General features: G+C 40.7%; 1 protein-coding gene across 1 annotated transcript; it reads left to right on the forward strand.

The window, feature by feature from the left end:
- Positions 1 to 10,956: 10,956 nt before the first annotated feature.
- Positions 10,957 to 27,249, forward strand: LOC124280302 (excitatory amino acid transporter-like). Its single transcript, XM_046716208.1, is given in 12 exon segments — positions 10,957 to 11,291; positions 19,028 to 19,102; positions 19,861 to 19,952; positions 19,955 to 19,983; positions 20,848 to 20,940; positions 21,481 to 21,523; positions 22,609 to 22,732; positions 23,353 to 23,479; positions 24,759 to 24,992; positions 25,441 to 25,632; positions 26,142 to 26,276; positions 27,061 to 27,249. Coding segments are annotated over 12 exon segments (1,575 nt in total). The 5' UTR covers positions 10,957 to 10,990; the 3' UTR covers positions 27,191 to 27,249.
- Positions 27,250 to 27,987: the final 738 nt, after the last annotated feature.

Below are 27,987 nucleotides of genomic sequence, written 5' to 3' on the forward strand. Positions count from 1 at the left end.
TGGCAGTCGAATGGGGGCCTACCTTTAGAATGCAAACTTTAAAAATACGTCATAATACCCTTTTACGTAATTTTATGTGATTTTGTTCCAAAGCACGTTCTCGAAACAATGCCCTATGACGCCGGCATAGCAGCATGGTTGTCTAGCGCTGCAAGTGCGTATAAGCTCCGCTCACTGATGTTTCATCTCTACTAGCTATGTCATTGCATAAGCCCAACCATGTTGAGAGTTTCCAGAAGTCGTTTACCGGCGGATGCGCAATGTTTCACAAGCACCAGTTTAAAATATTTTTCTTTTTTCACTAATACGCTCATATTTATTTGTATTACGGGGTGTTGAGGTGTTATATTTTGTGTATTTTTGTATTTTGTATTTTATTTATTTAGTAAGAATGCGTTACACCGGTCACATTCTGCCAATTCTGTTATTCACAGTTTTTGTCAATGTAATTGAATGAATGAATGAATGAATGATAATTGATTTGTATAGCCCCTGGTTTCCAGATTGGACATGACTGCTCAACGGCTCTTGTTGAAGTGAGCGGAAAACAGATATGTCTTCAGATGAGTTAGAAAAGAGTCTTTTGTTTCACAATTTCTGAGGTAGGGCATTCCAGAGTTTTGCATCTGCAAAAAAAAGACCCACTTCGCCCATCTTTGTTTTAGTTTGAGGAACATGAAGTAGTTTATCATCGGCTGATCTTAAAGGTCTTGTGGGTTGGTAGTGATGTAACATGTCCTTAATATAGGTTGGGGATTAATATAGGTTATAATTATTCAAATATATTTTATATTTCGGTTTCAGCGTGACTATTAGGACTAAATGAATTATAAATGAGAACTAATATACATATTGTTTTTTTTCATTCGGTAATTTGCATCATTACACAGAAATGGAGTTTATCAGTATTTTATTTTTCGAATCGGTAAGAATGCATTACACTGGACACATCAGCCATTTTCGTGCGGGTTCAGTCAAATGTATTCTATTTATTAGGAGTATTTCAAGGGGTTAGGGTTTCGGGTTAGGGTTAGGGCTAGGTTTAGTGTTAGTGTTTAGGGTTAGGGTTAAGGTTAAGGTTAGGGTTAGGGTTAGGGTTAGGGTTTGGGTAAGGGACCCAATATAGTAAGTAGATGTCCGGTGTAATGCATGAGTGTCATTTGTTGTTTTTCCTTTTACATTTTAAAACTTTTTTTCTCACAAAAACGGGAGACCAAAAACGTTGAAAGTACACGATGAAATGGTTTAATGTAGAAATTTTGGGCTGATGGACATTTGCCTGGCACTTGCACTCAAGCCACTTTCACACGCAACATTTGTTGAGTAATGATTTGAAGGCTAACTCACACTCGTGCCGTCACTAGATATGTTTCCCTCATTCCTTAGTGCGATCCACATTATCCTTACAGTGTTCCCTACAACACTTTTCTGTCATAAAATCACCCGATGATTTTTATAAAAGCACGCCATTCATGCATGCACCGTGACGTCTCACGCCTGACGTCAACACCAGTTGTTTTCCGTTCGAGCCACATCGGCTCATTCCATACCACACGGTATCTTGTAGATTACGGAATGGGACGAGTGTGCCAAATGGCATCGGGGCCATTCGGCAATTGTCCGAAGATTAAAATCACGAGGCACTAAGTCTACCCGTAACCTTCGTAATTGTCCGTGACCTATTCGACTCTTTCCGTTTATTTCCGTGACGTCACAGGAATGACTCGTTAAATTTGCACGTTGTGTAACAGTGTAGATGTAGCTCAGTCGGTCAGCTGTCGGGCTAACAATCCGAAGGTCGCAGGTTGGCGTCCGACGGATTCTCACAAACTGGTTGCTTGTCTTAGTGACACGTGACCTACGGCAGAGAAACGTCCCCACGAGAAGTTGTGGTGCTGTATTCAAAAGGTGCTCCTGGAATGGGTTTTATAGTCATATTTCTGATGTCTAATGTTTAAATGAGCTTTCATTAGCATATATACCAATCCTGGATATCATCAACACATCCCTCGTCTCCGGTATAGTACCAAGTGCCTTCAAGCATGCCCCTGTGACACCAATTCTGAAGAAACCAACACTTGATCCAGAGGACTTGAAGAGCTTTAGGCCGGTATCTAATCTGTCATTTTTATCGAAGTGTCTGGAAAGAATTGTTGCTAAGAGGCTCCTTGATCATCTTCACGCTAACAATCTCTTGGAAATTTATCAGTCAGCATATAAATCTAAACACTGCACAGAGACAGCTCTTGTGTACATTCACAACGATATCATGACTGCAATGGACCATCAGCAAGTTACTCTTCTTATTCTCCTGGACTTATCAGCGGCTTTCGATACCATCGATCACTGTATCCTCTTCAGGCGGCTAGAGACCAGCGTTGGACTCACAGGAACGGCACTGCAGTGGGTAAAATCGTATCTTTCTTCTCGGACAGAGTCAGTAAAGATCAGTGACAAAATCTCAATACCATCATTGGTTCGCTATGGAGTGCCACAGGGTTCTGTTCTGGGACCCCTTCTCTTCAGCTTGTACATTCTACCAATTGGAGACATCGTGAGAAGTCATTCCCTAAAATTCCATCTCTACGCTGACGATAATCAGTTGTATATTTCCATCAAACCATCAGGAGTTTCACAAGGAGTTCATAAGATCGAACGCTGCATAATGGATATCCGGGAATGGATGGCTGTCAACTATTTGAAGTTGAACGACAGCAAGACTGAGTTCCTTGCCATAGGCTCACGGCAACAGCTGTAGAAGATGCCACCTGGAATCACACTCAAGATAGGAACTGAGGATGTGAAGACCTCAAACTCAGCCAGAAATCTGGGAATCATCTTCCAGTCCAACATGTCCGTAGATGAATATGTCAAGTCCCTCTGCAAGTCATGTTTCTTTCTTTCACATCTACAACATCGGCAAGATCCGCAACTTCCTAGACACTGAGACAACAAAGCTCCTAATGCAAACACTTGTAATCTCAAAGCTGGACTATTGCAACTCGCTCTTTTGCAACACGGCATCTTCAACACTTTCTAAACTGCAGAAAATTCAAAACGCAGCAGCTCATGTGGTCTCTCGAACCCATCGCCATGACCATATATCGCCAGTTCTGAAATCCCTTCACTGGCTTCCAGTAAAGAACAGGATCTACTTCACGATTCTGCTACTGACTCATAACTGCCTCTACGATGACCAGTCCTGTGACTACCTTCACCAGCTTATACATCTGCATGTACCCACCAGAGCTCTTAGATCAATATATACGTTAAGACTAACACAGCCAACCACTAAAATCTCCATGGGTGATAGAGCCTTTTCTGTAGCAGCACCAGCTCTATGGAACAATCTTCCAGTCACCGTTGAGCATCAGACGAACTGAGTCCCAGTCATTATTATTCAAGAACTTGCTCAAAACCTACTTCTTCAAGATGGCTTCTGAATAGAACTCTTTTCACATATTTTGTTTATTGTGTTTTTAACGATGTATGCAGCGCCGTTGAGCATCTGTGATGGAAACTAGGCTGCTTCCTATACAGAAGTCCAATTATTATTATTATTATTATTAATATACTTGCAATACAATAACTAATATGGCAATGTTTTATATTTTCTTCAAGCGGTACGTGGTCACAGAGTGATATTTATAACATTTATAACCTGTTTTGTCGACAAAATTTATTGAAAATAGGTATATTTTTTATTTCAGCTGGAGTCTTATCACCATATAGGGTATTTTGTATTGTGCATTTAAAACCAGCAGTTACATTGTTAAGGAGCATGAATGAATGGATGTATGTCTTTATTTCCTCCAGAATTTACATCCGAAGATTTACAGTGAGTGCGTGAGTGATTTTGGTTTTACGCCACTTTTAGCAATATTCCAGCAATATCACGGCGGGGGACACCAGAAATGGGCTTCACACATTGTACACATGTGGGGAATCGAACCCAGGTCTTCGACGCGACGAGCGAACGATTTAACCACTGGGCTAACCACCCCCCACCCCCGAAGATTTACAGCATCAATGATGTTACTTAGAGCAAATACATGATGTTTGTATGTACATAAATATATATATGAGTCCTAGTAACACAAGTAGTATAAGTAAATATTCTATATCACTTATGTACACAAATGACAGTTATTGTTGCACAGCAGATTAAAAATAGATTTATATGTTTAGTATACAATATAAAATTTTAACATAAAGATTCTAAAGCGGATACAACTATTTTATTGTATGAATACCATTCATAGCTATACTTTGTCATTAATATTTTGCTCTTTACAAAATATATTGCTTCATATCCTGAGAACGTATAACTCAAACTAAATATACTGAGTCAAAAAAGAAACTTCACATTCTTTCGTCAGGGTACTATAAAAGAACAAGAGATGGTAAGATGGTTAAATTGTTATTATTTCATTGCTGAGATCTGTGTGATGTACTCGATACACTGACAGTGCCATAATCAGTTCCATTAGGCTACACCGCCGTTCCAAAACATGGGTATACAGAATGTCAAGTCACAAGAATAAAAATGCGAAATTTCTCAGTTCAATATCGTGTATGGCCGCCCCGCGCATTCACCACTGCCAAACACCGTCTCCTCATCGACTGCCTGATGCTTGTGAACACGTGGTTGGGGATTCTGCGCCATTGCTCTTGCAAGGCAGGGCCAAGTTCCTGCAAATACTGAGGTTGGTTCCTAGGACCACGAAGCCTTCTCGCAAGTGCATCCCAAACGTGCTCTATTGGATTAAGGTCAGGGGACCTCGATGGCCAGTCCATGACGTTGATTCCAGCGTTTTGAAGGAAATTTCGTGTCAACATCGCGGTATGCGGCCGAGCATTATCATGCTGGAACTGTAGACCTTGGCCATGAGCCGCCATGAAAGGAACGAGTTCAGGGGTGAGCACCTGGGCGTGGCAAGCAGCAGCTGTGAGGTTTCCACTGATGACCAGAAGTCGGGAACGGTTGTTCCCACAGAAAGCACCCCACACCATGCAACTTCCGCACCCGAATCTGTCGACATCCTGTACACAACATTGGGCATACCGTTCACGACGTTGTCTCCAGACTCTATGCCTGCCGTCCGCGAATCTGAGGGTAAACCTGGATTCATCGCTAAAGACGACTCGATTCCAGTCTCTCTGGGTCCATCGGAGGTGACGTTGGGCCCATAGGAGACGTTGACGTTGATGAAACGGCGTCAATATTGGCCCACGATATGGACGTCGAGAATGGAGATTGGCAGCCCCCAACCGATTTCGAATGGTCTTTGAGGACAGTCGACCTCTAAACATCCCAGCCCTGGTTCGTGTAGCCGGCAGAAATCTGTCACGTAGGTGACGTATGACGATTTGATGGTCTTCTGCTCGTGACGTCACACGTGGACGACCCGACCTTGGGCGATCAGAAGTGGTGCCAGTTTGTTGTAGACGACCTCGCAAGTCATACACAGTACGACGGCTGCATCCCATTGCTCTTGCGACGTCAATAACTGATCTTCCCGCTTGCAACATCCCAACGGCTCGTTCACGTTGCACATTTGACAATCGTGGCATTTCAAGTACCGTTAGAACTGTGGTTTAAAAGTGTTTTTTCAATTCTTGAGGCCAATGCAAACACGTGCATATGAAGAAAACTTCGATGCGAAGATCACGTGATCGACTGCACGTGCAAAACCTGATTTGGCACTAACGTCATTTGCAGGACGAATGGATGGGTTTGAGTGGGTTTTGCTAACGTTTTTCTAGAGTCGAAAGATAGGGATCCCGTTTGGGATACATAGATGTATCATCAGAGAAAAATTATTCATTATTTTTCAAATTACATTTTGTGAAGTTTCTTTTTTGACTCAGTAATCAGGCATCACAAACCCACGGAAATGCACTTCGGCAATGGTATCATTCAGAACAAGATAGGAACAGGTCTTACTATCTATGAGATCAGCTGCTTCTGACTTGCCACATGTTGTAAATCATCCAGAACGACCTATCAGCGAGATCGTTGATGACAACCAAAAATAATAAGGGTCGTAAGACTAAACCCAGCGGGACACCAGCTTTAGAATATTTCAAAGATTAAAAGCTTCCCTTTACAAATACATTGTGTCTCCCCCGACTTAACTCTTCTAACCGTTGTAATAACTTAACCTTTGTACCTTAATTGTGCTAGTTCATGATGTAATCATGTGTGCCATTAGACAATGTCATTGTATGTTGTAACTTGGGGGGTGGGGTTGAGTTGTAGAGTGGCCTGTACGAAGGCAGATTGATATTAATACCAGAGATCAAAATAGTTATATAAGTGCTTAATGACTGATATCTCGTGTAATTTTTACAGAACGTACGCCAAGCTAATCTGGTCTGTGGTTTGTGGGTGCAGCTTTATCACCTTTCTTCAATATACGTGAAAAAGCATCATAGTTGATTCTTTGAGCGACAGCCTTAGAAATATACACAGTGGGAGGGTAATAATATGAGCTAGGAGTTTTAGCAGTCTAGGATATATATCATCAGGCCCGCTGGATATATCTAATATATGAATTTATGAGATCACATATTCCTACTTCCACAACTTTGATTGAAATGAGGAAGCGACTGATGCCATCATTGTTATATATAGGAGCGAAATAATGACTGAGTGCATTCACCTTTTCAACATCAGTTCATTATGTTGGTTTATTGAGGTAGATTCGTATTTTCTCATTTCTCTAAATACTCGCACAATGCAATTGTTGATACACTCTCATGCTTCTATGTACACGCACCTTGCTATTGTTGATATATTCTCATGCTTCTATATACATGTACACGCACCTTGCAACTGTTGATATATTCTCATGCTTCTATATACACGCACCGTGTATCCCTCTATATACACGCACCTTGCAACTGTTGATATATTCTCATGCTTCTATATAAACGCATCTTGCAACTGTTGATATATTATCATGCTTCTATATACACGCACCGTGTATCCCTCTATATACACGCACCTTGCAATTGTTGATATATTCTCATGCTTCTATATCCACAGCATGCAGCAGTTGATATATTATTTTGCTTCTGTACACACGCATCTTGCAACTGTTGATATATTCTCATGCTTCTATATACACGCACCTTGCAATTGCTGATATATTCTCATGCTTCTATATACACGCACCTTGTAATTGTTGATATATTCTCATGCTTCTATATACACTCACCTTGCAATTGTTGATATATTCTCATGCTTCTATATACACGCACCTTGCAACTGTTGATATATTCTCATGCTTCTATATACACGCACCGTGTATCCTCTATATACACGCACCTTGCAATTGTTGATATATTCTCATGCTTCTATATACACGCACCGTGTATCCCTCTATATACACGCACCTTGCAATTGTTGATATATTCTCATGCTTCTATACACACGCACCTTGCAATTGTTGATATATTCTCATGCTTCTATATACACGCACCTTGCAATTGTTGATATATTCTCATGCTTCTATATACAGGCATCTTGCAATTGTTGATATATTCTCATGCTTCTATATACACTCACCTTGCAATTGTTGATATATTCTCATGCTTCTATATACACGCATCTTGCAATTGCTGATATATTCTCATGCTTCTATATACACGCACCCTGTATCCCTCTATATACACGCACCTTGCAATTGTTGATATATTCTCATGCTTCTATACACACGCACCTTGCAATTGCTGATATATTCTCATTCCTCTATATACACGCACCTTGCAATTGTTGATATATTCTCATGCTTCTATACACACGCACCTTGCAATTGTTGATATATTATCATGTTTCTATATACACGCACCGTGTATCCCTCTATATACACGCACCTTGCAATTGTTGATATATTCTCATGCTTCTATATACACGCACCTTGCAATTGTTGATATATTCTCATGCTTCTATATACACGCACCTTGCAATTGCTGATATATTATCATGTTTCTATATACACGCACCAATTGTGTATCATTTCTCTATATACACGCACCTTGCAATTGTTGATATATTCTCATTCTTCTATATACACTCACCTTGCAATTGTTGATATATTCTCATTCCTCTATATACACGCACCTTGCAATTGTTGATATATTCTCATGCTTCTATATACAGGCATCTTGCAATTGTTGATATATTCTCATGCTTCTATATACACTCACCTTGCAATTGTTGATATATTCTCATGCTTCTATATACACGCACCTTGCAATTGCTGATATATTATCATGCTTCTATATACACGCACCGTGTATTCCATTTCTCTATATACGCACCTTGCAATTGTTGATATATTCTCATGCTTCTATATACACGCACCTTGCAATTGTTGATATATTCTCATTCCTCTATATACACGCACCTTGCAATTGTTGATATATTCTCATTCCTCTATATACACGCACCTTGCAATTGTTGATATATTCTCATTCCTCTATATACACTCACCTTGCAATTGTTGATATATTCTCATGCTTCTATATACACGCACCTTGCAATTGTTGATATATTCTCATGCTTCTATATACACGCACCTTGCAATTGTTGATATATTCTCATCTTCTATATACACGCACACCGTGTGTCCTCTATATACACGCACCTTGCAATTGTTGATATATTCTCATGCTTATATATATACGCACCTTGCAATTCCTCTATATTCACGCCTCTATGCACTCGCACCTTGCAATTGTTGATATATCCTCTCATGCTTCTATATACACGCTTGCAATTGTTGATATTCTCTCTATATACACGCACCTTGCAATTGTTGATATATTCTCATGCTTCTATATACACGCACCTTGCAATTGTTGATATATTCTCATGCTTCTATATACACGCATCTTTGCTGATATATTCTCATGCTTCTATTCTCACCCTGTATCCCTCTATATACACGCACCTTGCAATTGTTGATATATTCTCATGCTTCTATACACACGCACCTTGCAATTGTTGATATATTCTCATTCCTCTATATACACGCACCTTGCAATTGTTGATATATTCTCATGCTTCTATACACACGCACCTTGCAATTGTTGATATATTCTCATGTTTCTATATACACGCACCGTGTATCCCTCTATATACACGCACCTTGCAATTGTTGATATATTCTCATGCTTCTATATACACGCACCTTGCAATTGTTGATATATTCTCATGGTTCTATATACACTTCTTGCAATTGTTGATATATTCTCATGCTTCTATATACACGCACCGTGTATCCCTCTATATACACGCACCTTGCAATTGTTGATATATTCTCATGCTTCTATATACACGCACCTTGCAATTGTTGATATATTCTCATGTTTCTATATACACGCACCTTGCAATTGTTGATATTTATACACTCACGCACCTTGCAATTGTTGATATATTCTCATGCTTCTATATACACGCACCTTGCAATTGTTGATATATTCTCATGCTTCTATATACACTCACCTTGCAATTGTTGATATATTCTCATGCTTCTATATACACGCACCTTGCAATTGTTGATATATTATCATGTTTCTATATACACGCACCGTGTATCCCTCTATATACACGCACCTTGCAATTGTTGATATATTCTCATGCTTCTATTCGCTCTATATACATATACACGCACCTTGCAATTGTTGATATATTCTCATGCTTCTATATACACCGCAACCATTATCATGTTTATATACACGCACCTTGCAATTGTTGATATATTCTCATTTCCTATATATACACTCACCTTGCAATTGTTGATATATTCTCATTCCTCTATATACACTCACCTTGCAATTGTTGATATATTCTCATGCTTCTATACACACACACCTTGTAATTGTTGATATATTCTCATTCCTCTATATACACGCACCTTGCAATTGTTGATATATTCTCATTCCTCTATATACACACACCTTGCAATTGTTGATATATTCTCATTCCTCTATATACACGCACCTTGCAATGTTCATGGCCCTGTATATGCGCAACCTGCAACCTTCGACAGATACAGAAGCTTGAAAATAAGTATCTTCCCACTTTGGGTATCTCTGCCACATGAAGAGAAACCCCAAAGTTAAATTCTGCGATATACATTGCGAAAAAATCATTAGCAGTTGGGTGTTGTATGTCTGAGAAGTTGGAGGTAACATAACAATGCATGGCATGGATTTACAACTTCTATATTATTTAGAACACGGCGTTTCTGGACTACTTCTTGCCTGTTCTCACTGCTGAAGGGACAAGAAGCAGCCCAGAAACGTCGTGCTGTAAATAATAGAGAAGTTGTAAATCCATGTCATGCATTGTTTTTTCTGTGATAGTAGTGTGTGTTACGGGTCTGAACCAGATGCATGTGTTATTCTTGATCCGAGCTATCATACTGATCAAACATGCAGAGATATACAACACCACTGGCTGCGCTACACATGTTTGCATGTGTAATGGGGTAAGTAAACAGTGTCCGGTTCCCGGGGTCACGGATTAAGCATAAGGAAAGCCATAAAGGCAGAGAGACAGGGCTGAGCCAGAGCAGTGTGACATCACATACAGCAGACAGACGGCACAGATGATGACAGCTACAGAGACAGAGCGGGATGTTACTGGGAGCACTGTGGAGATGACCAAGGATAGCAGTGGAAATATTGGGAGCACCGAAGAGACTACCAAGGATAGCAGTGTTGGTATGGGGAGCACCGAAGAGACTACCAAGGATAGCAGAGGTGTTGTTGGGAGCACCGAAGAGACTACCAAGGATAGCAGTGTTGGTATGGGGAGCACCGAAGAGACTACCAAGGATAGCAGAGGTGTTGTTGGGAGCACCGAAGAGACTACCAAGGATAGCAGAGGTGTTGTTGGGAGCACCGAAGACACTACCAAGGATAGCAGTGTTGGTAGGGGAGCACCGAAGAGACTACCAAGGATAGCAGTGTTGGTATGGGGAGCACCGAAGACACTACCAAGGATAGCAGTGTTGGTATGGGGAGCACCGAAGAGACTACCAAGGATAGCAGTGTTGGTATGGGGAGCACCGAAGACACTACCAAGGATAGCAGAGGTGTTATGTTGAGCACTGTGGGGACTACCAAGGAAGGGGCTACTACAGTATCCTGTTTCAAGGGCAACCTCAAGGCTCATCTGTTAATGGCCTTTATATTGGTTGGCGTGGTAGCTGGATTTGGTCTTGGATATGGAATACGAGCGCTGGAGCCTTCTGATGACGCTCTGATGTGGATCGGTATGTTGCACTGATACATTAAGATACTATTGTGTAAGAGAATTTAGTTATCAAATCACAACACATTTCAAATTTCACCATGAATTTCATGTTCACCATCACACATCCCAATACGATGACTGTTCACATTACTGTGAACGGTTTATATCCGATGTTCCAGGGCTGATGACCAATTAATGTATAATGTGAGATAAGACGAAAAGGAAGATCGATATAGTATCGACAAGCCAATTCCATACTCACAAGAAATCTCCACGAGAGTCCATTGTACTATTCCAACTACATGTATACCCTGAGCGGTTGCTGAAGAATCACTTTCAAATAGTGAACATACCAAATAGTCCCTCTCCATCAAAAACATATTCAAAGGCGAGTCAGTTGAATGTAATCTGAACACGGGAACGTTTGACAAATATGTGGTCACCATGGTGAGTGGCGTTATTTGACAGGTCACTCACTCACTCACTCACACCAAGTTCACTAATCATATAATGACGCTGATATACAATGCCTATGTCACGTGACGCCGCGTCAGGGGAAACAACTACACACTGTTTATGTAAGACAGGTGTGAGGTGAGGTGTATTTGGGTTTAACGTCGTGCTTAAGAGTATTTCGCTCATTTGACGACGTGCATGCGTGTGTATGTGTATGTGCGGCTGCTTGTACTAGCCCAGACTTAACTGGTTTAATAGTGCTAGCCCACTGAGATATCATGCCGCAGTGAAGCATGAATACCCCACTTAGACACATTATACTGACTCCGAGCCGACCAGTCCTTGTACCCATTAATGCCAAGCGCCAGGCAGGGACCAACAAGTACCATATCTTAACGTCTTTTGGTATGACGCGGTCGGAGATCGGACCCGCGACCTTCCGCTCTCCGGGCGGACGCTCTAAACTACACCACGGAGGCGGTCTTATGTAAGACAGCCAGACGATGGATGGGACTGAATAGTCAAGCAAAATGCCTACCATAAATTCTTTTGATGGCTTGTCCAGGTCTTTGTTTGTGAAACCCTGACTGAAACGATTAGCTGTATAAACGAATCTGTGTTGCCATTTATTTGATTGACCTTGAAAGCTGGTCATGATGTTGACAACAATGATCATATTGCGTGTGTAGCACCGGGAAAATAGAAGAAGTTTAATCATGTTATAATACGTGGTGCAGTTAAATGTGAAAATACAAATAATGTAGGAATTACCACCAACTGCAATAATATAATTGACGAAGGGGTACAAAATCAGAGTCAGCTTTTAACGTGAAAACCCTAGAAGCACTGCATTATTATTACTACGGTAAATGGACTCAGTATACACTCAGTGTTTCATTCTCATCTCTAATCAAGTGAGGCGCTAGAAGGTTCCACCTTATCATTGCTGAGTAAACAGCAGTTGGCCATAGAAACATGAGGTACATGTGCTTCAGAGGGTTAGGTCTACTTCATCCTAACGGGGCGGTGGGTAGCCTAATGGTTAAGCGTTTGCTCGTCACGCCGAAGACCCGGGTTCAATTTCCCACATGGGTACAATGTGTGAAGCCCATTTCTAGTGTCACCCGCCGTGATATTGCTAGAATATTTCTAAAAGCTGCTTCAAACTAAACTCACTGACTCACTCACCATATCGGGTACCCATTCACTGCTTGGTGAACTGTTGTAAATTGGCCACTGGCCCATGGCGATTTAGTAGTTAATCCGGCACAAAATAGTGCAACATGACCATATCCCTGACTGACCTTCAGAGGAAATACCAGCATTAGTATATCTGGGGGAAATGTCACTGTCTATTTTCAAACGTTTTAATTGTTCATATGTGCCTACTTCTTGCCTGTCGACAAACAGATCAAGAAGTCAAACATTTCATAATATTAATTTCTTAGTAACAGACACCACGCGTCCATGTATAACTAACTTCTGTTTAGTATCTTAGTTTGATCCAGTTTGCTATCTATTGAGTACTTTCTTTACAGATTTACTCTTTTTACACATGTTTACACATGCTGAATATCTACAAACTTCTGAGCAGCTGTTTATAAATTTGAAAATGTTGCAAGACTTGTAGAAATACGACGCTCAATTCTAAACAAGCCACGCAGTGAGATATAGTATGACCAGAAATTATTGAGAATTTTAGGAATATGTTTAATTGGATTTCTAGTATAAACAACCTTGACCAGCTATCAAGTGCTTGGTTTCATTCAAGAGAGACAACTCCGGTAATCCTTTTTCATTAGTTTGTGAAGAGTTATCCCCTTTTGTTTACTTGCTAGCAGACGACATTTTCAGTGATCCTCAGTATGGATGATTTAGAGAAGAGGAAGTTGATTTTAGAGTATTATAACAAGGACATCAGATCAGCTAAAGTGATTTCAAGTAGAACAGGCATCCCTTTGTCCACTGTTTATCGTGTTTTGAAAAATATTGCAAATGGATATGGCATTGAGCACCAGGGAGGCGCAGGTAGGCCCAGAAAATTGACTGTCGGTGACAGGAGGCGGCTTGGTATTGTTGATTCTAAAAACAAACGAAGGAGTTTAGAAAACTTAAGGCTGGATATGATTGATAGAGGAACTGTGGCTGTCTGTAAGGAGACAATTAAAATTGAGCTGCATGCAATGGGTTGGCAGAAAAGTCGAGGAATTCCATCACCGATCATGAAACCTGAACAAAAGGAGCGAAGGTTGAACTGGTGCTTACAGCATAGAAATTTTAACTGGGACAATGTGATTTTCTCAGATGACAGTTCTGTGTGGCTGTTTCCTAATACACTGAAATTCTGGACCAAACAAACTAAAAACCTTTGTATCAGCGCCCAAAGTACAGTCCGAAATTTAACGTGTGGGGTGGCATATCTAAGTTAGGGCAACGCCCTCTGTGTATTTGAAAGGAATATGAACAGTGAGCGGTACACAGATATTCTCGAGGGACATTTACATCCATTTGCTCACGTGTTCTATGGAAATTGTTGGATTTTCCAGCAGGACAACGACCCAAAACATCCTTCAAAGCATTCACAAGCCTGATTTCGCACGCAAAATATGACATTATTAGATTGGCCAAGCTATAGCCTTTCTAACTTCTTTGATCAGTAGTATGCCCCGCCGCATTGAAGCCTACATTGCTGCCCATGGTGACTTGACAAAATACTAACTGTTCACCTGTCTTTGAATCTGGAGTTATGTTCTGCTAATATTCACATTTAATACGTGGGTAATGAGTGAATTTTTTTTTTAAATACAATCTTTAAATTCTCAATAATTTCTGGTTGTACTGTAAATAACGTCTTTGATAGATATGATCCAATATAGCCCATGTATTGTTAGTTTAATCAGAGGAAACCAATAACGTGACACAAATCAGCTGAGGCAGTCCTGCAATTATTCTTATAATGTATGGTGATAATGTGCAATTACTTCCTTAATCAGATCTTTGACATATTGACTGGAGTAGTGCTGACCGCGGCTTGGTTGTATTGTACAGATGTATCGCTTGGTGTTTATTTGTACAGATGTATCGCTAGGTGTTTATTTGTACAGATGTATCGCTTGGTGTTTATTTGTACAGATGTATCGCTAAGTGTTTATTTGTACAGATGTATCGCTAGGTGTTTATTTGTACACAGGTGGGTGGGTGAGTGTTTGAGTGGGTAAGTTTGTGAATGAGAGACCGAGTGAACTGATTGCTGGTTGGGTAATTGAGAGAGTGAGTTAGTGAGTATGTGGGTAGGTTAGTGAATGAGAGACCGAGTGAATTGATTGCTGGTTGGTCTATTGACACTGTAGTTTTGGAAGTAAGTAGGCGAGTAAGTAGATGGGTAAGTGCGTGAGTATGTGGGTAGAATACTGATTGTGATAAATATTCTAAGGTTAATTGCTTACCTTGGTTTATATGCCTGACCAGTCTGAAAGACGCCTCATGTGACTGACGGTGGTCTGCCTTGTATAGCAGGTATACAGCTAAAAAATCTTAATCGACTGTACTTATACTATTGGCGCAAAACATGCACGTGCGAGTCAATAAATGCATGATATCCTACTCAAAGTCCTGTAAACGATCTCTGTTTTTGTGTTTTGGCACCCTGTACACAATGTTTTGACTTGTAAGTCACTATCAAAACAGTTTACAAAATATATACATTGCCTTTTTGCATTATTACAATTCTTACGTTTTGCTTTTTTTGTTTGAAAATAATCCCCAAAACACCAGGTGTTTACTTTCATTTCTACGTCGATTTATTATTAAGGTTACAGCTATTTCTACAGTTAATACTTCCTGCCAGGTGTGAGGTGAGGTGAAATTGGGTTTAACGTCGTGCTGGAGAATATTTCGCTCATATGACGACGTGCATGCGTGTGTATGTGTATGTGCGGCTGCTTGTACTAGCCCAGACTTAACTGGTTTTATAGTGCTAGCTCACTGAGATACCACGCCGCGGTGAAGCATGAATACCCCATTCAGACACATTATACTGACTCAGAGCCGACCAATCCTTGTTGTACCCATTAATGCCGAGCGCCAAGCAGGGACCAACAAGTACCATATTTTAACGAATCGAACCCGCGACCTTCCGCTCTCCGGGCGGACGCTCTAACCACTACACCACGGAGTCCTGCCAGGTGTAATATAGTACTGTGCATTTCATATGCATTGCATGTTTGTTTGTTTCTTGTGTTAACTCTGCATTTAGCAATGGTCTGGCTGTATAATGGCGACTTCTAATGATCTTGTTTGAACCAGAACATCCAGTGACTGATATACTGAGCATAATAACGACAACCTTGACTACGATAACGGGTCATCAACCAGGTCACCTGACCCCATCCATTATCTGTAGTATCGTCCCACGACCAGTAATGTTATCAGTGACCTATGCCAACCCGGAACTCCTACGGGCGTCCAACGGATGTGCACCAGCTAAACTGTTCATATCTTCCATTGCCATCCATTCACAGCCTGACTGGGGACTTAATAATTGTACCAGACTACATGCGCCCAGCAAAGCAACGCTACGTATTGATCGCGGAAACCTGTTGATTGTGTGTGCAACGTGTTGACTGCTTGTGCAATCTGTTGACTGTTTGTGCAACTTGTTGACTGTGCAACGTACTGAACAATGGCCTGTTGTAGAGAAATGTTTTTACCAACAATATGGAAGTTTATGAAAAGCCAGTCGTTGATGATGTTAACTGCTGTGGGAGCGATTGCTGGGTTTCTAGTGGGCTTCTTAATCCGGCCTGTTGACCCTTCACCGGACGTTCTGATGTGGTTAGGTAGGTCATTCCAATTCATTTGTAGCATTTCAGAAAAAGAACTGTTTAAGTCCAATCTTGGAAGACAGATTGTTGGGACAGTTGGTTCCACGGTGTAGGAGACAGACAGGGTCTCTGTGCAAAAGGTTGGCTGTTGTAGTTTTCAGGAAAGATTTGTTACGAGAACAGAGATCTTTAAGATCTGTGTATATTTCTCCAAGAGCTGATAGAGGTACAGAGGTGCTGAATCCTCTCACTTGTATTCTAGAAAGATGATGTTGTCATGTATTCTCGTCGGAAGTGTCGACCAGTGCACATGTTTTAAAGCTGGAGTAATATGTGAGCATTTTCCAGCATAAGGATTTAAAGAACATAATTCTGATGTATTTTGAACAGGCTGATGTTTACTGAGTTGATCGTTTAAAATGTTGATGATGAGGTTACTGCAGTAGTCTTGCCATTACTAAGGATTTCACCAGCAGGTGAGATGCGTCTGTTGTGAGATGAGATCTGATAGTGGAAATGTTGCGCCATTTGCACCTGCTTACCTTGTAGTGTCTGTTCATGTGGAACCCCGTAATAAGCTCTTTCTCTAGATAACCCCAAGAATCTGACCTAGGTCACCAAGATGGAAAACAGTGTGTGTTTCATAATACCATTCCCCTTGTGCATGTGAACTGTGTACATACAGCAGTATCAGTCCTGCTGATAGAGAGGTGAACCCTTAGCCACAGAATTATACATAGATAACGGTCTCGGGGTGGTTACCACATCTGACGTCTGTAGTATGATGTCATGTGTACGTGAATTATACATAGATAACGGTCTCGGGGTGGTTACCACATCTAACGTCTGTGGGATGATATCATGTGTACGTGAATTATGATTATGTTAATATACAAGTGGTTTCTCGAGACTAGATACCTGGGGTACTGGATTATGAAGTCCTATACTACATACACAAACAGGTTCTAAATGCAGAAAGTGTGATACACTCACAGGTATAACGATATGTCTATATTATGTCTATATTTACGTTGCATACACGCTCCATGCATACAGTGTGTGCCCACTACTTTTCAGTTGCAGTATTTTTGTGTGTATGTAATCAAGAGGAGTTCAGAGGTTGGATCTGTATGATAAATTAGGACGGTTCTGTCTTAGCATTATCTTCATTTCCATTTTTATTACATTTTAGGTATAGAGTAATTTCAGATAATTATTTGATATAAGTGATATCATTTCATTAGTGTGTTTGTGTATCGCAAATATGATACACCGGCAATAACACCTGGAGAAGTGTTGAGCAATTTGAGCGCCCGCAGACATGGACGATAATATATTGACATGTGAGTTTCATTAATTATAGAATATATAAAGGTCAAAAATAATCATACTCTGATTTCTTAAATGGAATAGTTATAATTATGAATGACAAAAAACAAGGTTTTGGTGGTAAGCAACATATTAACGTGAGTTCGGAATAAGAGTCTTCATACATAATGAGGTCGTGCTGGTCTCAGTGGTGAATAGGGCCGTGAAGATCAGGGTTAGAATTGATCTTCGGCAACCCATGCTTGTCGTAGTGGTGACTAATGGGATTGGATGGTCAGGCTCGCTGACATCGTTGACACATATCATAGTATCCCAATTGCGGTTATCGATGCTCCTGCTGTTGATCACAGGATGGTCTGGGCGTGCGGCGTTAAACAACTAACCAACCAACCATTGGTTATTATGACACTAATTAATGGTTTATCCTGACACGTGGCAGTCCCCCGAGGCTTGCCCTGTACGAGCGAGGATGCATGTGATACCACACGAAAACAGCTGGTTGAGATATACTGTTTATTGAAACACGCCTCGCAGTAGATATCTAAACACTATCGTGTGCGGATAGACTATATTTGTTTTCACGTATATCGGGACTTTATGAAGGTTGTGACAATGTCCAGTGATGGATGTGGATGTAGTGTGGACATGTTCAGGTGTCTCAGGTCTGAATCTGCTGTAGACAATCTCTGTGTTACAAGGGATGTCGGGGTGATGAGGTTAAAGCGTTTGTTCCTTATGCCGAAGTCACGGGTTCCACTCCAAACAACAGTACAATATGTGATGCACATATCTATCGTACCCCATCCTCCACAACTCTCCACCACTATCACCATACACCCACATCCATACGGCAAGAAATGCACAAACACAGTAAACAGTATACACACCAACCCACTCACTCACTCACTTACGCTAAAACATCTCTCACTCAAAACAACTCACCCACCCACTCACTCACTCACGCACACACTCAATACTCACTCACCAACCCACTCACTCACTCAAAACCCACTCACTCACTCATTCACTAAAAACTAACCCACCCACTCACTCACTCATCCACTCACCTACCCACTCACCCACCCACTCAACTATCCACTCACCAACTCACTCACCCACCCAATTACTCACTCACTCACTGTTCCAGGCCTCCCTGGCGAGATGTACATGCGGATGCTGCAGATGATGATCCTGCCCCTAATTATATGCAGCGTCATCACAGGTGAGCACATCCCAGGTGTTTTCTGTTTTCTGTTATGGCCAAGCTTTATATCTTTGTTCCTTGGTTAGCCAATGTGTGGGTGAAAACTCCTGGTGTGTACTTCTCAGAAAATACATGTAGTGTTCTTCAAGAACTCGTTGCAACTCTTCCCTTGACTTCATTCATTCGGAAGTATGCCCGTATGAAGTATGCCATTTCTTGGCAGATATAACTGACATATTGGTCAGTCTCATGTGATAGAGGTTTACATAGAAACTCGGTGCTGAAGAATAACTTGGTACAGCTCCGTCAAGGGGTGCTACTTCAGTCAAATGTGCCTGTGTCCTCATTGTCTGCACCTAGCACTCTGTCTGGCATAACCTCCCTAAACCAGTTTTTTTTTTTTTTTGGTACCACTAGGGCTTGCTTTCATTTTGTTTGGTTGGTTTTGGATTGTATTTATTTTTGTTTGTTTGGGGGGTTTTTTCGGTTTTTTTTGTTTGTTTCTTTGTTTGTTATTTGTGTGTTTGTTTTGTTTTTGTTGTGTTTTTGTGTGCTTTGTTTTTGTTTTGTGGGGGTGGGGGTGGGGGTGGGTTGATTTTCTAGGGTTGTGAAGGTAGGTGGTATATAAGACCAGTGGGTAGTCAAGTCAGTTTAAATCAGTTTAAGCCGAAGAGGCGACGCTGTTTATAGTGACATGGGATAATATGACACGCTGTTTCTTTCGCTGGCTGAAGCCATTGTTATTCATATTCACTGTTTGTGTTGTGGTGATGTAGGCACGGCATCGGTCGACCCCAAGTGTAACGGACGTGTCAGTGTAGCAGCCCTCACCTACATCATGGTCACAAACACCTTCCCATGTCTCCTCGCTATGGCGCTTGCCTTCGCTATAAAACCAGGTTAGTAGACAAAGGTTACCGTGTCACGAATACTCAGTCAGTTCTCAAACTTAATACGTTGCATTTTACCCAGGAAATCTAACATGGCCAACGTACATTATATTTCCCAAGGTAAAACCTCAGGACATTTTTAGTTTCCTTAATTAAGCATCATCAAGAGCATAAAATGGCCTGTACCGTAAACACAGTACGTAAGTCAGTATAGTTATTCTCAATACCATCCCAACTGTATCAACTACTGATATATCGTATGGTCGTTTTAAATCAGTTATTACCCCGACTCCAATGTTACCGTCCTTGTGAATGACGATATCAGACGTTTACCACTGGGAATGACAAACCATAAAAAATTATCAAGGCCATTGTTAGACTGGACACCTCGACCGTAGGATCCTGGCAAGCCTAAAGGACCCAACTCTGCAAGGCGAATTGGGAAGCAGTAGAGTCGAAAAATATAACTTGTGCCGGTTAAGTTATTCTTGCTTAGACATGCCAAGTGCTTGTCACCAGAAGAGACATAAATCATGTATTGTTTTGAGGAAAACATTATTCCATTGTTTTTAACGGAAGTACTCTCCCCAGCGCAAAGTGGTACTCTTTAATTTGCTGTTTGGTTGGATAAAGATTCGATTAAATATATCTAGGACTAACGCCATGAGCATGCATCAGAGGGTGGACACTGGCGCTTTACAAATATCCACCACTACCTCAATGAAGTCAGGCTTTTATCCATAACAACTAACAACTAACACAAATATAGCGTCACAATTAAGGCTGGAGAAAAGCAGCTGCATCATTTCAGAGAGAGGTACTGTTGAGATTTAATGTAACTGAACGACTCGCTCATTAACTGATTCTGTCAAGGCGAGGGGATGAGCGCCACGAAGGGGATGTTGTTGCTCAGACTGACCCCGAAAACATCATCGCCACACAAGACATCTTTGCCGACCTGATCAGGTGAGGGTACTAAACTAAAGTGTTCTAATTACAATGTATATGACACATTTATCATGTATATGTATAATTCCATTTCGTCATAAACTTGTTTCAAATCGAAACTGAATGTTGTAAACAGCCGCCTTAACTAAGCATACATGTTATTCTCATGTACACAAATATGCCAGAAAACTGTATATGTTTCTGAAAATATCTGAATACATCTTTTCAAGATGTTATTCACAATCGCTATGTTTATTATGCATTATATCAGGATCACACAGAAAGCAATCACTACTCATTAGAGTATGGGAAATATCAACCAATCAACAATTTTATCTACCAAACCCTGTTCCCAACAGCAACGTAATCAAATGATTCCAAGTTGTTTTCTTGTTCGTCTCAAAGCAGGTTCACGTGCACCAGTGAAAGTGTCATGTCTAATGTCAACCGCCCCCGTTGGTGATCACGAGCATGTGGGCTAACTAAACAGTTTAGTATTTTGTATTTCAAACCAAAAACATTCTGTCAACATGTGATTCATTCTAATTCACATTTCAGGAACATTGCACCAAGCAATCTCATCACAGCCTGCTTCCAGCAGGTAAAGATCTCTATAACTTTGACATGCCTCGCATCAAAATAACAAAATAGCTGCTTTTATTCTTCAATATATCACTTAACAACAACAAACATCACATATATATGTCTGGGTAAATCATATTAAACATAATTATTCTTTGTCAGTACAGATCGCCTGATAATTTTGACAACCCTCGTCTGTACTCCGATACATGGATCATTTCCAATGTTGAATCAATTTTATTTTTTTTAAAACAATTTTTACAATCATGGACGAGCGATATACAAAATTCTTCTAAAGGAATATACTATAAAGTTCTGAAGCGCTCTCCCATATTTGAACAATGCCTACTTCTCTCAGATAATATTTCTGAGCTGATCTCATAGTTTCTTCCTATAGAGACTGGGAGAATACCCAAAAAGAACATAGATTTTGTAAGTTATGTGATTCACATTTAATTTTATATACATGCAATTATTTTGCTGACATACGTAAATCATTGTTAAAAGAACCCTAATTTGTCAAAGTTCCGTCAACTTTTTTCAAGTAAAATATCTACCATTAAAATGTATCAAAGTTCATTAAGATTGTTTGTAAACACTTTAATTTATGTGTCATGTAGTCATCTTGTTGTACATTTTGTATGTACTCTTTTGTTATACTCATGTACCACCGTTGGTGGATTATTTTGAGTAATAGACGTGTGATTATAACTATCACACACCGAGTCATTGCCAGTGATGTAAAGGGAGGTACTCACACATCTGACGAACAGTTATATGCTCTGATAAAGTGACATGGAAATACCTTAATTAGGGGTTTGCAATGCTTTGGAGTACAAACCAAACTTGAATGTTTGAAGCGATGAGACAGATACAGGGTATAGAGCCCACAGAAATACCCCACATAAGAAACAACCCAATTCTGTGATTTATATTGTTCCCATTATCCCATCAATGTGTATTTCCGATAACAAACGAATAGTTTGTATTGCGGTATACATATGTTTCATTCAGTGTCATATGGTCACTCCACTCGACTCAAAGTGTCAGTGAGAAGCAGTCGTAAATGTCGGTATTGATCGGGTAACTTTGGGGTTTTTTAAGGCTCAAACTAAATATGCGATGAAAGAAGAAATAACGATTCGGAACGTGTCTGGCATTCTGGAGAACATTACAACCATCACGAAAACCCGCGTCCCTGGAGCTAGCAACTCGCCCAATGCACTCGGTATGGGAATACACGTACACCGGTCTGTATCGGTATGATCAACAAAATCATATTTTCAGTTATATTTTGTTTTGTTTTTGTATGTTTGTTGTTTAACTCCTCTATATTAGGCCTGTAAATAATCGAGTCTGAATCAGACAACCCAGTGATCAACAGCATGAGCATCGATTTAAGCATCTGGGATACGATGACTTGTGTCAACCAAGTCAGAGAGGCTGACCATCCAATCCGTTAGTCCACGCTTACGACAAGCATGGGTTACTGAAGGTCAATTCTATGTCGAATCTTCACGGGGATTTTCAACTCTACAAAGCATTCTTTGTCAATAGAGGAAATCATTTGAGAAAGGAATGTTTAGAATGAGTGAGTTTTAACGCCGTTGAGCAGTATATCAGTTATAACGAGTCCAGAGCCTAGATTATCGAAGCTCTCTTAGCGCTAAGATAGTCGTAAGTTAATGTTAATGTATGGCCCTTACGACAATCTTAGCGCTAAGAGAGCTTCGAAAATCTAGGCCCTGTTAGGTAAATTTGAAAGGGAAGCTTGATTTCGAAAATTCGAACGTCTATTTGCTTTTTCCGATTTCGTTAGATCTGAAGTTTACTTTTTCCTGTTTCCAGGACTGGTGTTGTGCTGCATGATGTTCGGCATCGCCATCTCAGTCATAGGGGAGGCAGCCAAACCATTCTTCGTCTTCTTTGAGGCAGCTACCATTGTCATCTTTAAGATTTTGAACTGGCTTATATGGTGAGCGTGAGCGAGCGAGCGAGTGAGCGTGCGTGCGTGCGTGCCTGCGTGCGTGCGTGCGTGTGACGCCTTTGTTGCAAATGACGACTGTGAATGTATGTTGTAAACGTCGGCTGTAAATGTCAGTTGTGAAACCAATGCAGTTATGAACGTCGGTTGTAAACGTCAGACATTAACGTCAGTTGAGAGGTATGAGATTTTTTTAAACATCTAGTGTAAATGGACAAGTATATCATTATCAAATACAATCTGAATACTGTACTTACTTTCATGGTTATAGAATGCATGCATTCATGATTATCACATGAACACATCCTGTCTGAATCGTTAATATATGGCTTAACATGTGAATAGTACTTTCGACTATAGTCTTTTTGCAGTGAAAACGTACCGATGAATTTCACTTTTAACAAAAAAGTAAATCGAATAAAGTGAAATTAAGAGTCCGAATGCTCATAATATTACCTTGCCAATTTCACATTTAGATCTCATAATTTTAACAAACGATCATAGTTTCAAATCGCTATTATTGGTTTGTATTTCAAGGGGGTTTACAGATTAAATGAAACACCAAGAAAAAGCAGGGCTGGTCTAAGTTAACGCTCATCACGTACCGCACGTGCATTTGTTTCACTGTTCCAACTACTGCGCCTACCCCCTTTTAATACAAACCAATAATAGCGATTTGAAACTATGATCGTTTGTTAAACAACTTTCATCCTAAGCTGAATACAATTCTGACATTAAACTTTCAATTGGCAAGGTAAAATTACGACGTTTCGCAATGTAGAAGTTCACTTTATTTGATTTACTTTTTCGCTTAAAGTGAAATTCGTCGGTACGTTTTCACTGCAAACAGACTATATGCTTCATGGAAATTGGGGACAAGTTGGTGTTGGAAGGTATGGTCACTTTAGATGCCAGGAGCGTACCAGAACACCGACAACCATGTAGTCAGAGAATGGCCCTGATTATGATTCCTGTTCCAGTAAACTCGATAAGAGCATTACTGTTTGGCACTTAACCAAAACTACTCAATTTATACTTTAACAGACAGGATTATTTGTTCAACATAATTTGAATCCTCATATACATTTAAAGCCAATCGTTTAAGAACATAATATTACTTCAATGATAAATCAGAACATGTATAAAAACAAATGCTGTTTTCTGATGAAACAAATCAAATAAAGGGCCCACTTCAAATAATCATCCCTTTCCGAGCTACCAGCCGTTATCCAGTGAACAGTTTACCAAGATCTACCTGCATGTTCAACAGGTACACACCTATTGGAGTCCTAAGTTTGATAGCAGTTGCCATAGCGCGGGCCGATAACATCCTGGACACGTTCCGATCCCTTGGACTGTTCGCATCCACGGTGGTCGTCGGTCTGCTTCTGTACCAGTTTATTATCCTGCCACTGGGGATACTGGCCCTCACTAGACGGAACCCCTACAAGATACAGATGGAGTACAGCAGAGCCTGGATGGTGACGTTCGCCGCGGCTTCATCGTGAGTCCACTGTATACCGTTACTTGTACACCTAAAGGCGGAGATGTTTTATTGAAAATTGTCAACTTTTTCCTCATATATTTCCGAGTTAAGAAAATATTACTCTATGGATCTAAAAACTTCGTTATATATAGAGAAGAACAGTTTTTGTAGATAGGCAACTTCTTTAATGCAATAGATGCAAATACCTTTATCAAACAAGTAAGGGTGTTAGAATTTACACCGAAATGTCGCATCTAGTGCAATAAAGAAGATGTCTATCCATAGAAGTGTTCGTCTTCATGATGCCACTGAAATAATTAGATACCGTGCCAGATATATTTGTATTTGTAGATAGCAACTTCCTAAGGTTCATTTGTGTAATACTATTGTGAACAAGTGAAACTTGTAAATACCGTAATTCCAACTAAGTTTCTTGATCAGCGTGGTTCCTCTATTCCTGTTCCAGAGCGGTAGCTATGCCTGAAGGTCTTCTCGCCCTTGCGAGGCTCCGCATCGACAAGAGGGTGGCGCAGTTTGTCGTCCCCCTCGCCACCGCCACCAATAGGGACGGCAGTACGATGTTCATGGCGGCGGCGTGCATCTTCATTTGTCAGATAGAGGGCATTGAAGTAGATGGCAGCAAGATCATAACGATATGGTAGGAAGTGTTGTGTTTGTCAAGGACACGCAGAGGTCATTCAGGGTTCTCTCTGTGCATATATTACAGTGATACATGATGATAAAGTATGACGACCAACACGCAGATGCATGCATCCATACGTTCATCCACGTGCAGATACGTGAATGCATTCATCCACACGCACATATATGCATACAGTTACCAACATGCAGACACATGCATACATACCGAGACGTCATGAGAATTCATATGTTAGTGTGTTTTCGTAATATTACATTCTGAATTAAAGGGGGTGGTGGGGTAGCCTAGTGGTTAAAGCGTTCGCTCGTCACGCCGAAGACCCGGGTTCGAATCCCCACATGGGTACATTGTGTGAAGCTCATTTTTGGTGTCCCCAGTCGTGATATTGCTGGAATATGGCTAAAAGCGGCGTAAAACCAAACTCACTCACTCACTCTGAATTAGAGGGGTACCATCCACCAGCCCCCCATTACAGACTATACGACAAGCTCTTGCTTGTATTGCAGGATTTTGACAGCGGCCCTATCTTTGGCCATTCCTGCCCTCCCCAGTTCCAGCATCGTGTGTATCATCATCATTCTGTCGGCCCTCGGTATACCTATAGAACAGACTGGTCTGCTCTTTGCTATGGACTGGTTCCTGTAAGTAAACAATGTAGTCTTTGACATTTAGAGTGATACATTTGAAGGAGTACATTGTTTCCGTCGTATTTCGTAATTTACTACCCGTGAAGGTCCGGGTTAGAATATTGATTTTCAGTAATCCATGCTTGTCGTAAGAGGCGACTAAAGGGATCGGGTGGTCAGGCTTGCTGACTTGGTTGACACATGTCATCGGTTCCCAATTGCGCAGATCGATGCTCATGCTGTTGCTCACTGGATTGTCTTGTCCAGACTCGATTATTTACAGACCGCCGCCAAATAGCTGGAATATTGCTGAGTGCGGCGTAAAACTAAACTCACTCACTCGTAATTTACTATATTTATTCATTACAGTTGGTGGATATTCTCATCAATGGACAAAAACTGCAGAACAAATATTTTCTTGTGATCTTTGCATACTAGTATGTAAATACACGACATAAGGCGTGTTCGTGAAATATGCAACGGTCCTTGTTTAAAAAGTCATCACAAACGATGTTATGTACAGGCTACTTCTCCAGTCGATTTGCTCTTCAGATTTGCATCCCTAAGGTGTGCCTGAAACCTAGATCGTGGGTTGGAATCCAGTATTAGCCCTAATTGTGTTTTACAGACATTTTAGCATCAAGCACATCGTCGCCAGCTTAACCTAAATGATAAAAAGTTACAAGACTTGCACCATAACGGACAACGCCCATATCAGCCTGAAACGCTGATATCACTGGAATACAGCACTGCTCATACAGCATATAAACAAACTCACAGCTTCTCATTCCTTTTTCAGAGACCGCATGCGTGGTGGTGTGAATCAGATCAGTATCGGCTACTGTGCAGTTGTAGCATACCACTTCTCTAAGTCCGTGCTGCCTAAAGAAGAAGACGAGGACCAGGAGGAGGACGACTTTGAGGTGTAGTCGACGGCAAATGTAGTGTCGTTGGTGTGGGTGTCGGAAACGCAGTGACGTTGTTGTTAAACAGTGCTTTAAGACCACGTGACATAAAAGTACATGTGTTTATATACTTATGTATCACAGAAACTTCATGTCGTCCGACCGGAAGTGACGATGATGCCCATAACAGAGAGTAAACATCAGAGAGTAACCAGTCACGATTATCCGAGGAAACAGATTAAACATTCGCGCTAAAGGCGAAATTAAGTGAATGAATTACTGAACGTCGTGATGACACCATGTATTCGCGCAAAACATGTCCCGCCACCCCCCACCTCCCAGCTCCCACCCCGCCCTGCCTGGAGCATCTGTCACCGTCGCATAAAAACGTGTATGTTTCCTCTACAATAAACGGTGGGAGTAGCAATATATAGGTCATTTAACCAGTATTGTGTATGTAGTGTTTTAATCATGTGCTTTGGGATGCTGTAGATGCACTTGGTAATGTTTATATTTCAGCACTGCCTCACGGGTTCTTGTTGTGAGTTGCTCCTGTTCCAATATATGACAGTGATCTTGGCCCTCCTTTGTCAAGTCTGCTATCAGAATATTGGTACATGTTCTATATATGTCTTTCACTGTGAATCATCACCTTCAATATAGTTTTTCATATAAATGTATTTTGATCATGAAATTCGAAAAGTATCGAAAGTATTTGAAGCCATGGTAATAGTATATGAACAATATTAAACGTAATCAGCTTTATTCGTATACAGTGTATAGCTGGATTTAGTGCAGTCGCCTGTTCCAGCCATGTGTTG

Source organism: Haliotis rubra, unplaced genomic scaffold, assembly GCF_003918875.1.
Source record: "Haliotis rubra isolate DU_JTF1 unplaced genomic scaffold, ASM391887v1 Scf264, whole genome shotgun sequence".
In the NCBI taxonomy this organism is placed as follows: Eukaryota; Metazoa; Mollusca; class Gastropoda; order Lepetellida; family Haliotidae; genus Haliotis; species Haliotis rubra.